General features: G+C 34.9%; 2 protein-coding genes across 4 annotated transcripts in view; one reads left to right on the top strand and one right to left on the bottom strand.

Annotated features, from left to right (window-relative positions):
• Cir1 (corepressor interacting with RBPJ, CIR1) overlaps window positions 1-7,164 on the bottom strand; it is a 39,895-nt gene extending 32,731 nt beyond the window's left edge. The window contains exons 1-3 of one of the 2 annotated variants that reach the window (XM_027946122.2): window positions 7,005-7,164; window positions 3,900-3,994; window positions 198-271 (exon numbers count right to left, since the gene is read on the bottom strand). In XM_027946122.2, coding sequence (XP_027801923.1) covers window positions 198-271; window positions 3,900-3,994; window positions 7,005-7,076 — 241 coding nt within the window. In that variant the 5' untranslated portion in view covers window positions 7,077-7,164. Of the gene's footprint in view, window positions 1-197; window positions 272-3,899; window positions 3,995-7,004 lie in introns of those variants that run through there. The other variant, XM_071619057.1, reaches the window with a different exon arrangement.
• Window positions 7,165-7,194: 30 nt separating this feature from the next.
• Window positions 7,195-19,488, top strand: part of Scrn3 (secernin 3) — a 29,783-nt gene continuing 17,489 nt past the window's right edge. The window contains exons 1-5 of one of the 2 annotated variants that reach the window (XM_027946121.2): window positions 7,195-7,260; window positions 9,015-9,181; window positions 11,797-11,978; window positions 12,457-12,656; window positions 17,735-17,947. In XM_027946121.2, the coding sequence (XP_027801922.1) occupies window positions 9,026-9,181; window positions 11,797-11,978; window positions 12,457-12,656; window positions 17,735-17,947 (751 nt within the window). In that variant the 5' untranslated portion in view covers window positions 7,195-7,260; window positions 9,015-9,025. The remainder of the gene's footprint in view (window positions 7,261-9,014; window positions 9,182-11,796; window positions 11,979-12,456; window positions 12,657-17,734; window positions 17,948-19,488) is intronic. The other variant, XM_071619058.1, reaches the window with a different exon arrangement.

Here is a 19,488-nt window from a genome sequence, read left to right as displayed (position 1 = left end):
TTTTTTTTTTTAATTTTGATTGATTAATTTCTTTGAGATGGAGGTCACACTATGTTGTGCAGGTTGGTCCTGAACTTGCCTCTTCCTGTTTTGAGACTCCCTGGTAGCTGCTACTACAGGTTTGTGCTATCCCACCCAGCAGTTCTCAATCTGTAGTTGTAAACACATAAAATATTTTAAGGAAAGGGGGCAAGTACCTTTTTTGGCTCCTGGTGGGGCTTCATACATGAAATTAAGGCCATTCTTTACACGTTCATCTCCCATAAGCAATCTAAATGACATAAGAAATAAACTTAACAGTTTTATCCTTCCACCCCAAAAGGAACCCCAAGAGAATAAAAATAAATATTTTTTTTGTTAGAGCTCAAAAACTAAAATTTTACCCCCCTGATTAGAGGACATTTAGAATATGTGAATGGAAATCAAACAATACTGTTTCTTTAGAATATGTGAATGGAAATCAAACAATACTATTTCTTTAATAATAGGCTGTAAGTTCTGAAACTGTCTTCTTACTTGAAATATTCTGGTCCTCTCAACAAAAAAGAGGAAAAACTCTACGGTCACTCTAAAGGCCTTTTCTTAAATTCTGAAATGCTGTTGAAATCCTGAAGGTCATCACAGAGTTGGAATTAAGTTAAACAGTTGGACAAGGACAAGGTTGCCAACAGTTTTTCTTAATTGTGAGGAATCAGTTTTGAAAATGAGTCTGGGTTTTCTTGAGAAAGTCAAAGCCAATTAATGCTTTTAAGAATCTAAATGAGAGACTCAAATTCTTTAGTGAGGCCAATGAAAAAAGACTCATTTTTAAAAAACTCTCCAACTTAATATGATAGAATCAGTGCCTGCTGTACCTCAAAAATCTTATTTTTATTGTTCCATTTTAACACTGAAAGTTTCCTGTTCAGGTTCCATTTACAGAAAGAAATGTTTGGCTTTTTATAAAAAATCCTCAGCCACAAATTGTATGTCTGAGTTAAAGTTTAATTCAAAAAATACAGGTAAAGTGCTAATTATAAAGAAGAAAGCCAACGAGGAAATAGAATTTCCTCTCATACTTGGAAAACACAATCAAAATGGATATGCTACATGATTGAGATTCTTCTCTTACTTCCATTGGATTCTATAAATAACTGTTATGGAAAAAAAAAAAGAGAAGCAAAAGAATGTAGGTACAGACATCCATACAATGGATTATTATTCAGCAACAGAAAGGAATTAAGTGCTGATACATGTCATACCATGAAACATGCTAAGAAAAAGAAATCAGTTACAAGATGCCACATGTACAGGACATGTCCAGAATAGGCAAATTTATAGAGATAGTAGACTTGCAATTACTTAGGGCTGAGAGGTAGAAGAAGGACAAGGTTGGGAAATTGGAAGTAATTGCTAATAGGTATAAAATTTCTTTTTCGGAGATGAAACGTTCTGAAATTAGATTATGGTGATGACGCCAAAACTCTTAATATACTTAGAAGTCAACATGTCTTTACACAAGTATGTAAATTTTGTATTATATTAACACCATTAAAAAATGAAGATTAAGGGCTGGGTTGTGGCTTAGCAGTAGAGCAATTGCCTAGCACGTGCGAGGCCCTGGGTTTGATCTTCGGCACCACATCAAAATAAATAAAATAAAGGTACTGCATCCAACTACAACTAAAAAATATTTTTAAAAAAATGAAAATTAAAAAGCTCAGCATCACTAAATATTATGGAAATGTAAATCCAAAACTGCAATGAGATACTACTTCATACTTACTAGGATGGTTACTGCTGAACACAAAAAACCAAAAAAAAAAAAAGTTAAATAGAGCAGTTCAGCAAAGGAAATTATTAAAAGTATGGAGAGAGAGCTACAGAATGGGAGAAAATCTTGACCAGTGACTTCTTCAATAGGGGGTTAACATACAGAATATATAAAGAATTCAACTTAATACCACCCCCCAAACAAAACAAAACAAACAAAAAAACACAACAAAAACTCAAACCAACTAACTCAATCAATAAATGGGCCAAAGAACTAACCAGAAACTTCTGAAAAAAGAAACACAAATGGTCAAAAAAATCTATGAAAAAATGTTTAACATCTCTATCAATCAGGGAAACGCAAATCAAAACTACACCAAGATTTCATCTTATTCCAGTCAGAACGGCAGCGATCAAGAACACAAACAGTAAATGCTGGCAAGGAAAAAGTACACTTGTACATTTTTGTGGAACTGTAGACTAGTACAACTACTCAGGAAAGCAGTATGGAGATTTCTTACAAAACTAAGGATAACCTAGCTATCTCATTCCTTGGTATTTTCCTAAAAGATCTAAAATTGGCATACTACAGCAATAAAGTCACCTCCATGTTTATAGCAGAGCAATTCACAATAACTAAATTATGAAATCAACCCAGGTGCCCACCAATAAATGATGGATTAAGAAATTGTGGCCGGGAGGGGCTGGGGTTGTGGCTCAGAGGTAGAGCGCTCGCCTAGCATGCGTGAGGCTCTGGGTTCTATCCTCAGCATCACATAAATATAAAATAGATATTGTGTCCACCTATAACTAAAAAATAAATTAAAAAACAAAAACAGTGGTACATGCCTGAAATCCCAGTGGCTTGGGAGGCTGGGGCAGGAGGATCATGAGTTCAAAGCCAGCCTCAGCAAAAGTGAGGCGCTCAGCAACTCAATGAGACCCTGTCTCTAAATAAAATACAAAATAGGACTGGGGATGTGGTTCAGTGGTTGAGTGCCCCCGAGTTCAACTCCTGATACCAAACAAACAAAAATCAACAGGGAACTTCACCATTATGCATAAGTAAAAAGAACTGATCAAATATAAATAAATAAGCAAATGGAAGTATAGTAGAGGAAGGAGAATGGGAGAGGGGAAGGAAATGGGAGGAAAAAGTGGGGATCATGACCTGAATTAAAATTTCATGCATGTATGAGTTTGTTGGGATGAGCCCCCCAACTACTATATATAACTATAAAGTTCTAATAAAAATAAAAGATAGCACAGTCACTATAGAAAAGAATTTTGGTGATTCCTTAAAAAGCTAAACATAGAATTATATGATCCAGTGATTCCATTCCTAAAAATATATTTATTATTTTTTTAATTTTAATTTTTTTTTAATATTTGTTTTTTAGGTGTAGATGGACATAACACAATGCCTTTATTTTTATGTGGTGCTGAGGATCAAACCCGGGTCCCACCCGTGCTAGGCGAGCACTCTATCGGTGAGCCACAAACCCAGCCCCACCTAAAAATATATTTAAAGAAATTGAAAACAGGAACTTGAACAGTTACCTCTATGTCAAGATTTACAGCATTATTCACAACAGCTCAAAAGTATAAGCAACCCCAATGCCCATAAACAGAGGAGTGTTCTACAGTTTACTTGATTTTCATTGATTGGTTTACTTATATTTATTATTTATTTATTTATATTTTTGTACAGGGGATTGAACCCAGGGGCACTCAACTACTGAGCCACAACCCTATCCCTTTTTTATATTTTATTTACAGCCAGGGTCTCAATGAGTTGCTTGGAGCCTTGTTAAGGTGCTGAGGCTGGCTTTCAACTCCAATCCTCCTGCCTCAGCCTCCTGAGCTGCTAGGAATACACTGTGCTTTGTTTATTAAATCTATTTTTGTGACAGTGGTCTCACTATTTTCCAAGGCTGGTCTCAAACTCCTGGGCTCAAGCAAATCTCTTGCCACAACCTCTGAAGTAGCTACCACACCCAGCTTTGCTCAGAAACTATGAGTCGTATGAAAATACATTTTACGTGAATTATGGGTAAAGTCAAATTAAGTGGCCATCTATGAGAGTAAAGGGATTAGTCTCCTGTAATTGATTATTCTAAAAACAATGGCAGAGAGGCATATCTCACCTATTATCATATGACTCTTGTTCTTTAAGGTACTGTTGCATTAATTCTTCTTGTTTCTTCTTATCATATGATATTTTCTGTTCTGCCATCCATACCTAAACGAGTAAAGTAAAAAAGTAAATTAAATAGTTGGATTTAAGTTAAGTAGCAAGTTTGTTTTTTTCATAATTAAATATAAAATGGCATTGTTTATGGCAGTCCAATTTAGTAATAATGACATCATCACAAAATAATATCTAAAAATATTATTTGTATATTGATATAAATCCTAAAATTCAACCATTCAACATAGCTATACTTTCACACAAACATGAGAACTGCTTTCAGTATGTGTGGTACAACAGCACCTTGTACCGGTCCCTGCGTTATTTCAGAGAGCAAAAAAAGCATTTCTTTACATAGAATATGTCTAACATAGATAACCCATTAGTATAGGACATAAGAAGTAGTGTTATGCAATGGCCACTAATGCTACTGGGTGTCACCAATACTCTAAGAGAGGAGAACTGGAGAAAGAGAAAAAAGGGAAAGGAAATGAAATTGTAGGAAAAAAAGGAAGAGACAAGAAAAGAAACAAAGAGATAAGACAGGGGCTAGGGGCTTAGTTTAGTGGTAGAGTGCTTGCCCAACACGATGGAGGCCCTAGGTTCAATCCTCAGCACAAAACAAAACAAAAACCAAAGAAATAAGACAGAAGTGCTCAGGAGCATGAACACCTTAGGGTAAAGGTGTCGGTGTGAAATTCTCAACACCATAAAAATAGTAAAGAGAATGAGACATAGATTAGAATGCTTTACAAGCATAGAACGCTTTATAAGTTTTGGTTATTTATTTTTTAGTTTTGGTTATTAAAAGTTATTTTTTATCAAGTAATTGTATTCACAGGTAGCTAGTGTTATCCATTTATTGCATATCCTGCCAAAGATTCTTTTTAAATTTTTTAAAAGTTGTAGATGGACACAATATATTTATTTGACTTATTTATTTTTATGTGCTGTTGAGGATTGAACCCAGTGCCTCACATGTGCTGGGCAAGTGCTCTACCATTGAGCTACAACCCCAACCCTTGCAAAAGATTTTTTTTTTTGGCACCAGGGATTGAACCCAAGGGTCTCATCTACCAAGCCACACACCCTCAGCCCTTTTAAAATTTTATTTAGAGACAGGGTCTCACTATGTTGCTTAGGGCCTCACTAAGTTGCTGATGCTGGTTTTGAACTTGTGATCCTCCTGCCTCAGTCTCCCAAGCACTGATATTACAGGTGTGCACTATTATGCTCTGTTCTGCCAAAGATTTTCTAATGCACATATATGCATTAGTATATAAAACATAATTCTATTTACATGGTGGTAACATACTTTACATATATATGTACATATTCACATGGCTATATAAAACTCAAAAACATAAAACAAGCTATATATAAAATTAAAAGCCTAGTTCATTTCACAAGTTTGTGTGTATAGTCAATTAACAGTTTTAGTACCCCCTGTATGTGATGCACACAGTACTAAGCACTCACTTTGTTTCAAATCCTCTACCCACACTATCTCATTTTTTCCCCCTAAAGGCCCAGATAGAGATTTAGGAAAGTAGATACACATTCAAGGAAGAATGCAGGGTATAAAGAAAAGGATAGAAGTTCAATGGTATGAGGTGTTAATATTTATGGAGGACAGTCCTAGGGGCTGGATGAGATACACCATCTCATTTACTCTTCACAACTTTACAAGTCAAAGCAAGTGATACTGATCATCCTCAATTTGTAGATTAAGAAATTTTGGATCAGGGATATTAACTATTTTGTGTGGCAATGCCTGTAATTCAGGGACTGCAGGAGGATTGCTAAGTTTAAGGTTAGTGTCAGCAACTTGTAGAGAGAGACCCTTAGCAACTTAGCAGAACTTGTCTCAAAATAAAAAATGGCTGGGATGTAGCCCATTGGTTCAATCCCCAGTACCAATAAACAAATAAATATATAAATATTTTATGCAAGGTCTAATACCGACTATGCTGGAATGGTCAGAATCCTCGTCTGCCTCCAAAGCTCTGACTTTTTACTTCATCCTTTTGCTTTTCACCACAATCATTTTCGCTATGGTTTTTCTGCCCTGAGCTTAGCTGAACTGTAATTAATTAATTAATTAAATTTTTTTTTTGAGAGAAAGAGAGAGAATTTTAATATTTATTTTTTAGTTTTCGGCTGACACAACATCTTTGTTTGTCTGTGGTGCTGAGGATCCAACCCGGGCTGCACGCATGCCAGGCGAGCGCGCTACCGCTTGAGCCACATCCCCAGCCCTAATTAATTATTTTTTTAAAAATATTTTTTTAAGGTGTTGATGGACCTTGATTTTATTCATTTATTTATATGCGGTGCTGAGAATTGAACCCAGTGCCTCACACATGCTAAGCAAGTGCTCTACCACTGAGCCACAACTCCAGCCTCTAATAAATTAATTTTGCCTTATTTATTTTTGGTGCCAGTGATTGAGTCCAGATGTACTCTATCACTAAGCTACATCCTCAACCCTTTCTTCTTCTTTTTTTTAAATTTTGAGACAGGGTCTCGAGAAGTTGCTGAGGATCTCGCTAAATTGCAAAGGCTGGCCGCCAACTTGAGATCCTCCTGAGTGCGTCACCGCCCCGACTGTAATTAATTATTTAAAACGCTAATATTCAATGAGGCCATAAGGTGAGCTGAAGAGAGGAAGCAAGGGGTGATTTCTTTTATACGATCTATCTTAAATAAACAGTCGTCTCTGTAGAGGAGAGAACTAAGGAGCCGTGAACCTCGGATTCGAAAAGACCAAACCCGAACCAGTTAAGGCAAGTATTGAGCAACTGTGAGCGCAGGCTCCACGTTTTATGGATTTACACTTTGACCGACAAAGCCAACGAGGGCCTCCCAACTCGTCCTGGATGTAGAACAAACGTAGAGCGCCTGCTTCATCAGTGAGGGAAAGGGGGGCGAGAGCACCTGGGCTTTTGGCCTGGAGAGGAGGTGATACCCCGGCATCCCAGTGACATCACCACTCTCACCTCAGCAGCCCTTGGGAACCCAGTGGCCGTAAGCCAGATCCCTTTGGGTATCCTCTACTCACCTTTTTGATATTGGATTTGGAGGCAGGATGAAAGTCCTTTTTGCACATGAAGTTGGCGAAGGATTTCCCCATCTTGGCATCCGAGCTGAGGAAGGCAACCGACCGGTCAGCAAGCAACGTAAACAAACTCTGCCGCCTAACCGGAACTGCGCCTCCAGCAGACGCGGGAACTTCCTAGGTCAAAGGTGACAGCTTCCGTCAACAGGCGCCTCCTCCCGCTACTTTCAGCTGTCACTTCAGGAAGCGCAGAGGCCAGGTGAGGGGCTTGCAGAGGGAGGAACGTGCGCAGCGGAGGCCAGAGCCCTGGACTAGCTGCGGCGCAGCGCTGCCTGACCGCGGGACTCGGGGCCACAGCGGTTTGATCGTCTCATGCAGTGTATGGGGTCCGCGGTGACGGCTCTTTCTACCAGCTGTCAGATGTTCGAGCCCATTGCTTTCGTTGAACGCTGACGCGAGTTGCAAAAACTTTTCTGCACCGGGTTTCTCACCTGTCTTGTGGAAAGAGTAATTCTCGCTTTAACTGGAGTACGATTGTGAGGTTCAAACGATGTGATGATACTTTTTGAAAGCTATAAAATAGAATGTCAGCTCTACAAGAGCGGGAGCTCTTTTTGTTTCTAGTTATTTCCAGCTGTACGTTCCTGGTGCAGAAAGATGTTCAGCAAACAATTGTTGAGTGATAAATGGCGTGAGAGTCCAAGTTTCATGTCCTCATGGGCCAAGTACCATTCTAACTAGGCAGCAATTGTACCTAGCTTCCCTGACGACCCCTCTTGGATGGTTGAGATCTCCTAGTGCAGCTTGATGGACGTCAGGACTCCAGGGTTTTGAGTAGATGTGGCAGCTATTATTATAGAGCACACATCAACCAAGTCCTCTAGCGGGGTTTAGACTAAACTATTTGTGTACTTTACTCTTCTGCCAGATAATAACAGCTTTCATTTGAGGATCTACTATGTTTCATGTTAAGCAAAACGCTTAACATGTCTAATTGAAATCCCCGTAATAGCTCTGTTTAATCTTTTATTCTACTATTGAGCCTGCAAGCATAGAACAATTAAATAGCTTGCCAAAGTTATGTAGTGGTGGAACCAACTTTGGAACACAAATAGAAGGAGATGCAAGACAGAAAAGTTGAAATACTCAAAGGAAAGAACAATAAGGATAGTGACCTCTTTCTCATCATTGAGAAGAGAAAAACTTCAGGAGTTTGGGCATTATAAAATAAAAAGCTAAAACAATGTGTCTATTCTGAAAGCAAAATAAAGCATAGAATACTTAAGTATACTACTAAAATTGATGATTTAAATTTTTCAAATTTCTAGTGAAGACAATCTACATATGAAATTCTACAATCAGGATTTACAAATTATATTTGTGAACTTCCACCATGAAATATTGACAATTGGAATTTCATTGACATTTTTTATATTTGAAGTAGTGAATGTGTTTCAAAATTTCTGTCTTTTTAATATTATAATCTGTGCATATTCTTCCTTAGGTCAAAGGAAACCTTTTCTTTCTTATTTCGAGAAAATACTGAAAACGTTTTTTTTTTCCCCTGTAAGTTTCAATGATAACAATACAAAGATAATTAAGGCATACTCTTACCTCTTAAGGATTTTATTGCCAATAAGAGGACTGGTGCACAAATATATAGAATATAGCCTTTATAACAGTAGGCTAGGTGTAGAGATTCCCAAATATAGGAATAGTGAAAAGAAATTCAGGGGAGACTTTAGGAGAGAAAGGTTTTAGAGAATAAATTTGACCCATCAGCTAGAAGAAAGTAGTTCACATTGCTATTTTCTTGTTGATTCTTGTAGTTCATGGTTGATTCTTAAGTCATATTGATTATTGTATTATAGTATATGATATTTAAAGCTTTAATGAACACCCTTCATTAGACATGGTAATAATATCCCTTGGCCAGAGAGTAGGAGTATTTGTTTTGTATATACTTAAAAATGTTTTCTCTTGTTATTTAAAAACTTCTATGTGATTTTGTAGTTGTTTAGAAAATGGAGCCCTATTCCTGTGATACATTTGTGGCATTACCCCCAGCAACAATTGATAAGAGGATTATTTTTGGAAAAAATTCAGACAGACTCTGTGATGAAGTACAAGAGGTAGTTTATTTTCCTGCTGCAGTTCATGATAGCAGAGAACCTCTTAAGGTAGGTGAAATATATATTTTTATTTTCTAGATATTCAAAACTTTATTTTTAAAAATTGTCTTCATTCCAAGTCTAAATCTGGGAAGCACCTTCACCTCACAAAGAGTGCATAAATATGTACAACAGAGGAAACTCATTTTTTAAAAATATTCGTTTTTTAAAAAAATATTTTTTAGTTGTAGATAGACACAATACCTTTATTTATGTATTTTTTCAACGTGGTGCTGAGAATTGAACCCAGTGCCTCACACATTCTAGGTAAGTGCTCAGCCACTGAGCCACAACCCCAGCCCAGAAACTCATTTTTAAAAGAATGTCATTAAAAAAGTAAAAGGTAACACCCATAGATATTAGTCCATCTTCTAAGAGGCAGTGCAGTCCTCACATCGCCAGAGTACCAAGGTTGTCTTAAACACCAGAATCTATAGCTTAATTTCTCCACTTAATACCAAGCAATAAAAATTAGACAGTCCACCAAGGGAAAAACTGCTTCTGTCTGACACTCTTAGAAGGGTCCCCAACTTTCTATTTGAGATGATGTTGAATTTTTGTTTCCCACTGGCCCTTGGATTGTTTCTCCAGATGTAGCACTATTATTCCGTAACTCTTTTTACACAACAGTGAATGAAAACTTCCTTTGAACAGAGCATGATGTTAGGTGTAACCTCTAATATTTAAAAACACTGGTTTATATGTGACAACTTTCAGTGAGAATATCCCATGGGTGTTCATATTTCTTGATGCCACAGAAGGTGAGTATAAATGAATTTTAAGAAGTCAGGCATCACTCTGCCTACAAGACAACCAGTTCCTATATGAGTTCTGGGGTGGCATGTTATTCACAAAAGGCATTTGTCTAATTCTGACCAGGAGCCAGAATTTAGAATAGTTTACAGACAAATCACTAAGGCCATGAATTGACACAAAAAAACAGGCAGAGCCCTCTAGCATGTCAGAGATATTCATTGCTTCAAATTGCAAACCAAAGTATCCCAGAAAACAGGAAATCTGAAATACATGTTTTGTTAGCAATATGCTACTTTTAAAATATCATAAAACAGTTATTACTATCATTAACTAGCAATTTGGAAGAGGTAATAGAAGTTAAAATTCAAGAATTCAAATATGAAAAATAATTGAATTAGAAATAGGCTTCTGGTTTTTATTTCAATGATTTGGAAGAAATTGAAATAACTAATGAAAATTATTCTTTGATCAAATATTAGAATACTTTTCACATGCAAGCATGTTAGAGCAAGGAGTTTAAAGTCAGCTGTAAGATTCAGATGTTGTCTGATGGGAACTTAGAGTCTACAGTTGGAATAGGAGGTATATGCAACTAACTCCACTCACTATAAATTAAATGATAAATTTAAGTAGGAGCAACATATTGCAGCATAGGAGAAACATGTAATTCAGACTAGGGATCAAGGAAAGCTTCACTAGGAAGTTTGTTAGACAAAAAAGATTTTGATTGGTGTAGAATAAGAAAAGTTAATCCAGATTCTGGATAAAGGTTTATGATTCGTTAAAAGGTTTATTGAGCCCTGCAATAGCACTAACAACATGCATTTTATTCAGTCACTTGATAGTATACAAATGAATTGAAGGATCCTTTAAAATTTTTATTTAAGAAATAATTTACTATGGAACTTTAAAGTGAAAGTTTCACTTTATATTTTATTGCTAAGTTATGTATTTTTTGTATTTTAATTCTGTGACATTCTAACACTCAGATATATTAGACATTTTCTATATATTAGGCTATATATTTTTTCTTTTTCTGAAACTGTTTATTCATCTGGGATACCAGTTCCACTTTATCTCTATATTTAAATCTGGCTATCTTGTAAACCAGTGGTTCTCATTCTTTCCACTGCTGCAGACATACCTGATGGGCTTCTTCCACAAGTGATATAGACTTCTATGATAATACTCCTGTATTTAGGGGTTACCATATGTGTGCCTAATTAGGAAACACTGGACATTGAGGTTGAGAATTCATTTCTTTTTCATATTTTATTTTTTAGTTGTAGATGTACACAATATCTTTATTTTATTTTTATGTGGTGCTGAGGATCAAACCCAGGGCCTCGCACGCAGGGCCTCGCACGTGCTAGGCGAGTGATCTACTGCTGAACCACAACCACAGCTGGAGAATTCCTTTCTTAATCATCAATTCCTATACATCTTCCTTTGCAAAAAATGTTCAAGATTTTACAACTAGAATTCTTTCCTGAGCTTCTGTAGTGCCTCATGTTCACTTCTCTTCATGACCCTTGTACTTTATATTTTGTTGTGTCTTAATGTAGAAGTCTTAGTTTGTTAGAAGTAAGCTTTGTATTGATTAAGTCTTTATAACTAAGATCTCTTTTAGCAGAGTACTTTATGGTAGGAGATACTCAGCCATTATTTGGATGAATAAATGATTTAGCATTAATTCTGAATATTTTAAGAGTAATGCCTTTATTACTAAAAGTTTCAATTTAGTTATATTTCATTGACCTCTTTGATAATGGTGTATCTTTTGAATGATTTTTGAAATTCTAGATTTTGATAACTTTTTTTGGTTTTGTGGTTATGGATATGACTTTTTTTTTTTTTTTTTTTAACAGTGTACTTATATAGAAATTGATCAAGTTTCGGAAACATATGCTGTTGTCCTTAGTCGCCCTGCTTGGTTGTGGGGGGCAGAAATGGGAGCCAATGAGCTTGGAGTTTGCATTGGGAATGAAGCTGTATGGGGAAGAGAAGAAGTTTGTGATGAAGAAGCACTACTGGGCATGGACCTTGTCAGGTTATTTGTGTGTTATATTTTTTCATTATAGAACTTGTCTAATTGTTAAATCTTGGTATAATTCTTACCTATTTTATTTTTCAATTTTTATTTTTTTGGACTTTGATACTTTATAGTATCAAAGATAAAAATGTTTTAGAGTTTCAGCATGCAATTTCATGGCTATCAAAGATCATTAATTGGGAGAAGGGAAGGAGGGGGAAATCATGATTCATTGGAAGTACCTAATATAATTGTGTAATTTACACAATAACCTTATGGAATATGTATTACTATCATCATTTTACAAATGAGATATCTGAATTTCAGATATAAAGTAACTTGCCGATAAATTACCAAGTCAAAAAGTTTAAAAATTAGATTTCATATTATTTGTTAACTTGAAAGAATTTTTGCTTTGAATGTAAACACAAAGTCATATGAGCATGAAAATATTTCAGAAAAATAAACAAAGTTTATTTTAATATTTTTATTTTAGACTTGGCCTTGAAAGAGCTGACACAGCTGAAAAAGCCCTCAAGGTCATTGTTGATTTGTTAGAGAAATATGGCCAGGGTGGAAACTGTACAGAGGGAAGGGTGGAATTTAGTTATCACAACAGTTTCCTGATAGCTGATAGGAATGAAGCCTGGATTCTGGAGACTGCAGGGAAGCATTGGGCAGCAGAAAAAGTAAAAGGTATGGAAAACTTTTTTTTTTTATTTATAAGGGAACAAATATATTTTGGCTCACAATTCTGAAAGAGGGGGAAATCCAAGAATATGGTGGCACATCTGCTCAGTTTCTTGTGGCAGGTCTTACTGCTTTGGCCTGTGGGGGAAAGCAGTAGGGCAAATGGGCACATGCAGAAGACGAAGAACATAAGGAATGATTTTGCTTTAATAACTTACTCTTGTGGTAATTAATCTAGATGGACAACTTTTTTTGTGTGATTTAATTTAATTTACTATTAATAAAATATACCCTTAACTGAAGATATTGCATTTCATTGTCTTTGAAGATTTATATTCCAGCAAAATAAAGGGTAACTTGTAGGGGAAAAGTTAAAAATTGGAAAGAACATGTACTATGAAATGCATTCTTGAAAAGGTTAAAAGGTAGCATTATCTCGGCTATATGAGTTTCATATAATGTGTGTATATTTTATGTGCATCAGTTTTTGGCTATTTTATAGTGCTTTTTTCCTTTTAATAACCCCTTGCTATCTTGTTCTCTTTTAACTTTGGGCTGAACACCAAAATTCTTTCATGCTTAAGTATGGAGGTGAGAAAAGGGGAATGGAGCTGGAGATGGATGTCTTTGGGTTGGTGGTTAGAAAGGATATAGTGAAACAAGAATGTCCACTCTCACGAGTATATATATTTCAATACATTTTCTGAAATTTTAGCAATTATGTGAGAAGGAAATAAAAGGGATACAAAGAGTAAAGGGAAAAGTCAAATTATCACTGTTTGCAGGTGATATTATCCCATACTTATAAGATCTAAAAAGTTCCCCCAGACTTCTAGAACTAATAAACAAACTCAACAAAGTATCAAGATACAAAATCAATATTCAAGAATCAGTAACTTTCCTATACGCCAATAATCAATCCATTGAAAAAGAAATTAGGAAAACAATCCCATGCAAAATAACCTAAAGAAAGAAAGAAAGAAAGAAAGAATAAATCTAATCAAAGAGGTGAAAGACCTTTATAATGAAAATTATAGAACACTGAAGAAAGAAATTGAAGAAGACACTAGAAGATGGACAGATCTCCCATGTTCATGGATAGGCAGAATGGCCGTAGTACAAAAAGTGATCTACAGATTCAATGCAATGTCCATCAAAATACCAATAATATTCTTCACAGAACTAGAAAAAACAGTCCCAAAATTCATATGGAAGAATATAAAATCCAGAATATCACAAGCAACTCAAAGGAAAGAAAAAAATGCTGATGGCATCAGAATACTCAATTTTAAATTACACTACAAAGCTAGTAAGAAAAACAGAACAGTACTGGCATAAAAACACACATAGAGCAATGGAATAAAATAGAAGACACAGAGACAGACCCACACAGATATATTCATCTGATCCTTACAAAGGTTCCCCAAATATACTTTGGAGAAAAGATAGCCTTTTAAACAAATGTGTGGAAAAACTGAATATCCAGATGTAGAATAATGAAACTCACCCTGAATTTGAGGTTGAGATCCCTCTCACCCTGCACAAAAGTCAACTCAAAATGGATGAAAGACCTAGGAATCAGACCAGAAACTTGGCAACTTTAAAGTGGGTCAGCACTCCAACATATAGGTACAGACAAGCAACAACTTCCTCAACAAGACTCCTAAAATTCAGGAAATAGTACCAAAAATTAATAAATGGGTTTGCATCAAATTGAAAAGCTTCTGTACAGCAAAGTAAAAAAAGAGCATGAAGAGAGTATACAATCTGGGAGAAGTCTTTGCTAGCTAGTTTTTCAACAAACGATTAATATCCATAATATATAAAGAACTTTAAAAATCTATAAAATAACCCAGTCAATAAATGGGGAAAAAATTAAACACTTCTCAAAAGAAGAAATACAAATGGTCAACAAATATATGAAAAAAATTTCAACATCTTTAGCAATCAGGGAAATGCAAATCAAAATTACCCTAAGAGTTCATCTTATTCCAATTAGAATGGCAGTAATCAAGAAATACAAATAATAATAAATGCTGGCAAGAATGAAGGAGAAAAAGAATACTTATGGGATCTTTATGGGATTATGACTTTGTATAACCAGTATGGAAATCAATATGGAGGTTCCTCAAAAGACTAGGAATGGAACCACCATATGATGCAGCTATGGTATTCCTCAGTATTTATTCAAAAGAATTAAAGTCAGCATAGCTATACATACATACCCATGTTTATAGCAATGCAATTCCCAGTAGCCAAGGTATAGAACCAATGTCTGTCTGTAAGTGTCTATCAATGGATAAGTGAATAAAGAAAATGTGGTATATATACACAATGGAGCTTTTTTAAATTGATTTTTTTAAAAATAAATGACAGCGGAATGCATTACAATTCTTATTACACATATACAGCACAATTTTTCATATCTCTGGTTGTATATAAAGTATGTTGACACCAATTCGTGCCTTCATACATGTATTTTGGACAATGGAGTTTTATTCAGACATAAATATGAATGAAACTGTGTAATTTACAGGAAAATGGATGGAACTTGAGAACATTATGTTAAATGAAGTAAGCCAGACTCAGAAACTCAATGGTCATATTTTCTTTCGTATGTGGATGCTAAAGAAAATAAAAGGCAGGGGCAAGGATGTCATAAAAATAGAAAGGGGACCAGTGGAGTAGAAGAAAGGGACAAGGAGGAGGATAGAGGAGAGGGAAAAGAAGGTACTGGTGAATGAAATTGACTAAATTATGTGCATGTACTAATATGTAATAATAAATCCCACTATTATGCTTAATTTTAATGTTATCAGTAAAAAAGAAAGGGTACGCTGATATAATAGTAAAACAAAATTTTATGTCATTGGGTAGAACAACACAATTTGTTTGCTTTAGAATGCTTTGCTTTTTCTTTCCCATGGTTTTGTTTTGATCATATATTCCTTTTATTTTTTTCATGTGAGGAAATCCAGAGATGTAAGAGACTGGTATATGCAAAACTTGGAATTGAGATCTCCTGATTTCAGTTCAGTGTTCTTTCACTAGAGCACAACTTGTGTTCAAACATAATCATATGATTATGTTCGAGATCCAGGAGGATATCCTAGTTTTACTAAGGAGATAATATATACATGTAAAAATGTTAATTGTTGTATGAATGATTCACATAGATGCTGTGAATATTAAAGAAAGGAAAGGTCATTGTAAGCTGGGGGAGTTCAGAAAGGCTTCATAAAGGAAGTCTTGAGCTTTGGAGGATTTGGGTATTATTTTCAAAACAGATCATTGCCAGTTGTTTTGTTGGACATTTTGTTATATATTTTGCTTTATATATTTTGTTTTATGTTTTATTTTATGTATTTTATCTTTTTTAATATATAAAGTTTAACTTAGACTCTATTTTCTTATTGTGTTAATTGGCCCAATTATATCATTAAGCACTTTTAATTTTATCAAATATGCTACATGAAAAGGCAAATGAATTCTATTCAACATAGTTCAACATTCCGTGAAAAAGTCTCATTAGGTCATGCAAAATAAGCACCTTCACTGGGTCTCATTATCCAGTTGTATGTTAATTTTGTCACCAGTTTCTCTACTTCTAAATGAGCCCAAGAACTAAATTGTTGTCTTTGAATGTTCCTAACACAAAGAAATGATATATGTCTGATATAATATACACCCATTTGCCCTGGTCTGATTATTAGACATTATTATACATGTAATGAAATGCTACACTGTACCACATAAATATGTACAATTATTATGTGTCAAGTAAAATATATGTTGATTTTAAAAAACTGAGTTGTTAAATTATAGGGAGTCATCTCTTAGATGGAAACTTTATCACTATCCTTGATTCTATTATGACTTAAGTCTCGATTTTATAGTAAGAATATCCCAAGTATTATTTCAGTAGAATAATTACTTAGTTGATTTTTACTTTGCAGACTGTCTTTTAAGTCAGTTTCAAAACACTATCAATTTTAATTAACATTTATTTTTGTGGTACGGGGATTGAACCCAGGAACATTTTACCTCTGGGCTACATTCTCAGCCCTTTGTAAAAAATTTTGAGACAGGGTCTTCCTAAGTTGTCTAGGCTGGCCTCAAACTTGTGATCCTCCTGAGTGGTTGGGTCAATTTTCATTTATCATGAGCTATATAATTTATTGTGATCTTTTTAAAACAGACTTTTATTGTTTTTTCTCTTTTGTATTTTAGTGGAAAATTTTATTTGTGACTTGTGCCACAATATCTTTGCAAGCCTTATTTTTTCTGTTTTAAATGTATTTATGACTTAAAAAAAATAGTGTCACAAACTGTAGTAAATCCACATCCTTGAGTATTACTCAGCAATAAAAAGGAATGAACTGTTGATACCTACAGTAAGCTGGATGAATCTTTAGAGAATTATGTTGAATAAAAAAAAGCTAGGATTCTTAGAATTAATATTTAGAGAAATAAGAGAACACACTAGTGGTTGCCTGGAGTTCATGTGTGCTAGGGGTGGGAGACAAGTGGGTACGGCTCTAAGAGGGCAACATAAAGGATTCTTGTGGTAGTATAAGCATTCTTTTTCTTGACTGTATCATTACCAGTATTATGATTGTGACTTTATACTCTAGTTTTTCAAAATGTTTTTGTTGGGGGATACGGAGTAAAGGGAACACAGTTTCTCCCTGGATTATTTCTTATAACTGCATATGGATCTACAATTATCTGAACATAAAAAGTTTAATTCTAAAAATTGTCTCTTTTGGGGCTGGGGATGTGGCTCAAGCGGTAGCGCGCTCACCTGGCATGCATGCGGCCCGGGTTCGATCCTCAGCACCACATACAAACAAAGATGTTGTGTCCGCCGAAAACTAAAAAATAAATATTAAAAAATTCTCTCTATCTCTCTCTAAAAAAATCATTTAAAAATTGTCTCTTAGAATATGCAATAGATGCACATAGCACAAAATTTAGAAGTCTATGTTTACATTTAAATAGTGACTGAGAATTTATAATGTATAGATGGAACATTAATGTTAAACATAACTTTTCATTTTCATTTCCCTTTTCCTTGAAAATAGAGGGAGTTCGTAATATTTCTAATCAGCTTTCTATAACAACCAAGATTGACCAAGAACATCCAGACATGAGAAACTATGCTAAGCAGAAAGGATGGTGGGATGGTAAAAAGGAATTTGATTTTGCTGCAACATATTCTTATCTTGACACAGCCAAGATGATGACTTCATCAGGCAGATACTGTGAGGGCTACAAGCTTCTGAATAAACACAAAGGTAATTTTAGCATTTTAATAATGTCAAAAAACAAATTACATTTTGTGGATATAATGTAGGAGTGATAAATCTGTTTTGAGGAATTATATTTAGTAAAAATATAGTCATTAAAACTGAAAACAGTATGATGATGTAAGCTATTTTTTGAGATGTGTAAAATATATAATTGTGGGAAGGTAATGATTCTATGTGAAAGTTCAGATTTTCATTTCTTAGAAACTTTAAAAAAATTCTGTTAATATTCTTCAAACAAAATTGTGGTTACTTCTCAGATTTTTTTTTTTTTTTGGTACCAGGGTTGAACTCAGGGGTGCTTAATTACTGAGCCACATTCCCAGTTCTTTGCTAAGTTGATGAGCCTGGCTTTGAATTTGTGATCCTCCTGCCTCAGCCTGCTGAGCTGCTGGCATTACATGCTTGCACCACCCTACCCGGCTCTCAGAATTTTTTGAAACATGGAAACATGCTTCTTTGACTATTGCTGCTACTTCTTGTATTTATCTTTTGATAGTATTCTTTTTTAAAAAATATTTATTTAGTTGTAGATAAACATACAGTATGTTTATTTATTTTTACATGGTGCTGAGGATCAAACCTAGTGCCTCACATATACAAGGCAAGCGCTTACCACTGAGCTACAGCTCCAGCCCCTTGATAGTACTCTTATTGGTTATTTTATTACTGTAAATTATATCTAGAAGTTCTGGTTGAGAAGACAAACTGAGCAGATACAAGAATTCCCTCCTTCCCACTTCAAAACTTCAGAAATATTGAATAAAATAGTCATTAAAAGCATATATAACTAAATTTGAATATAAGAATAGGAAATCACCAGGTTCTAAAAATGAAGAGAAAACCTATAATATGAGCAAGATTTGGAATATTTCCGCCCCCAGACAGTCCTCCTCATCTCTGGGTCAAAGGGCAGGGGGATTCTGCATTGGAGCTAAGCCTTACAGGCTAGAGTTTTAACATCCATGAAAGCACAGATGGCTAGGTCAAAGACTTGTTTGGAAAATAGGAGCTAGGCTTTTTCCCAAGGTACAAATCTAAAAAATGCTACTGTATTTCTTGCCTAGATTCCTAGCCTAGAGTTGAGCTTCCTGCTTTTTCAGGCTATAAGTCAATACAGTCTCTTATGAGAGATTGAACTCTCAACCACATTTATTTTGTGGGCTACCTGTGTGGGGCTGAGAAACAAATGTTGGTTTGGAATTAGTAAACCATACAAGACCTCAGCATATGTGTATTTCTAACTCTACTTTGTGAATATTTGATACAATACATATTCAGATTTTACTCAAATTACCTATCTAATGGAAAATGTACTATAATAAATCTACATGTAACTGCACTGAAAACATTTAAATTACATGGGATTCTGATGAAAGGATGAAGTTTCTATCTATACTATAATAGCTTCTCCTGTAATGTCCTCAAGTATTCTGACTTTTCCTGTGTATTATCTGATCTGCTGTTAAATCTCATCTAGTGATGTTTTCATTTTCGATATTGTATTTCATCTCTACAAATTTCATTTG

This window comes from Marmota flaviventris, chromosome 11 (assembly GCF_047511675.1).
Source record: "Marmota flaviventris isolate mMarFla1 chromosome 11, mMarFla1.hap1, whole genome shotgun sequence".
Lineage (NCBI taxonomy): Eukaryota > Metazoa > Chordata > Mammalia > Rodentia > Sciuridae > Marmota > Marmota flaviventris.
Note: the sequence above shows the minus strand (reverse complement) of the source record. Positions and strands in the feature narration are given on the sequence as shown.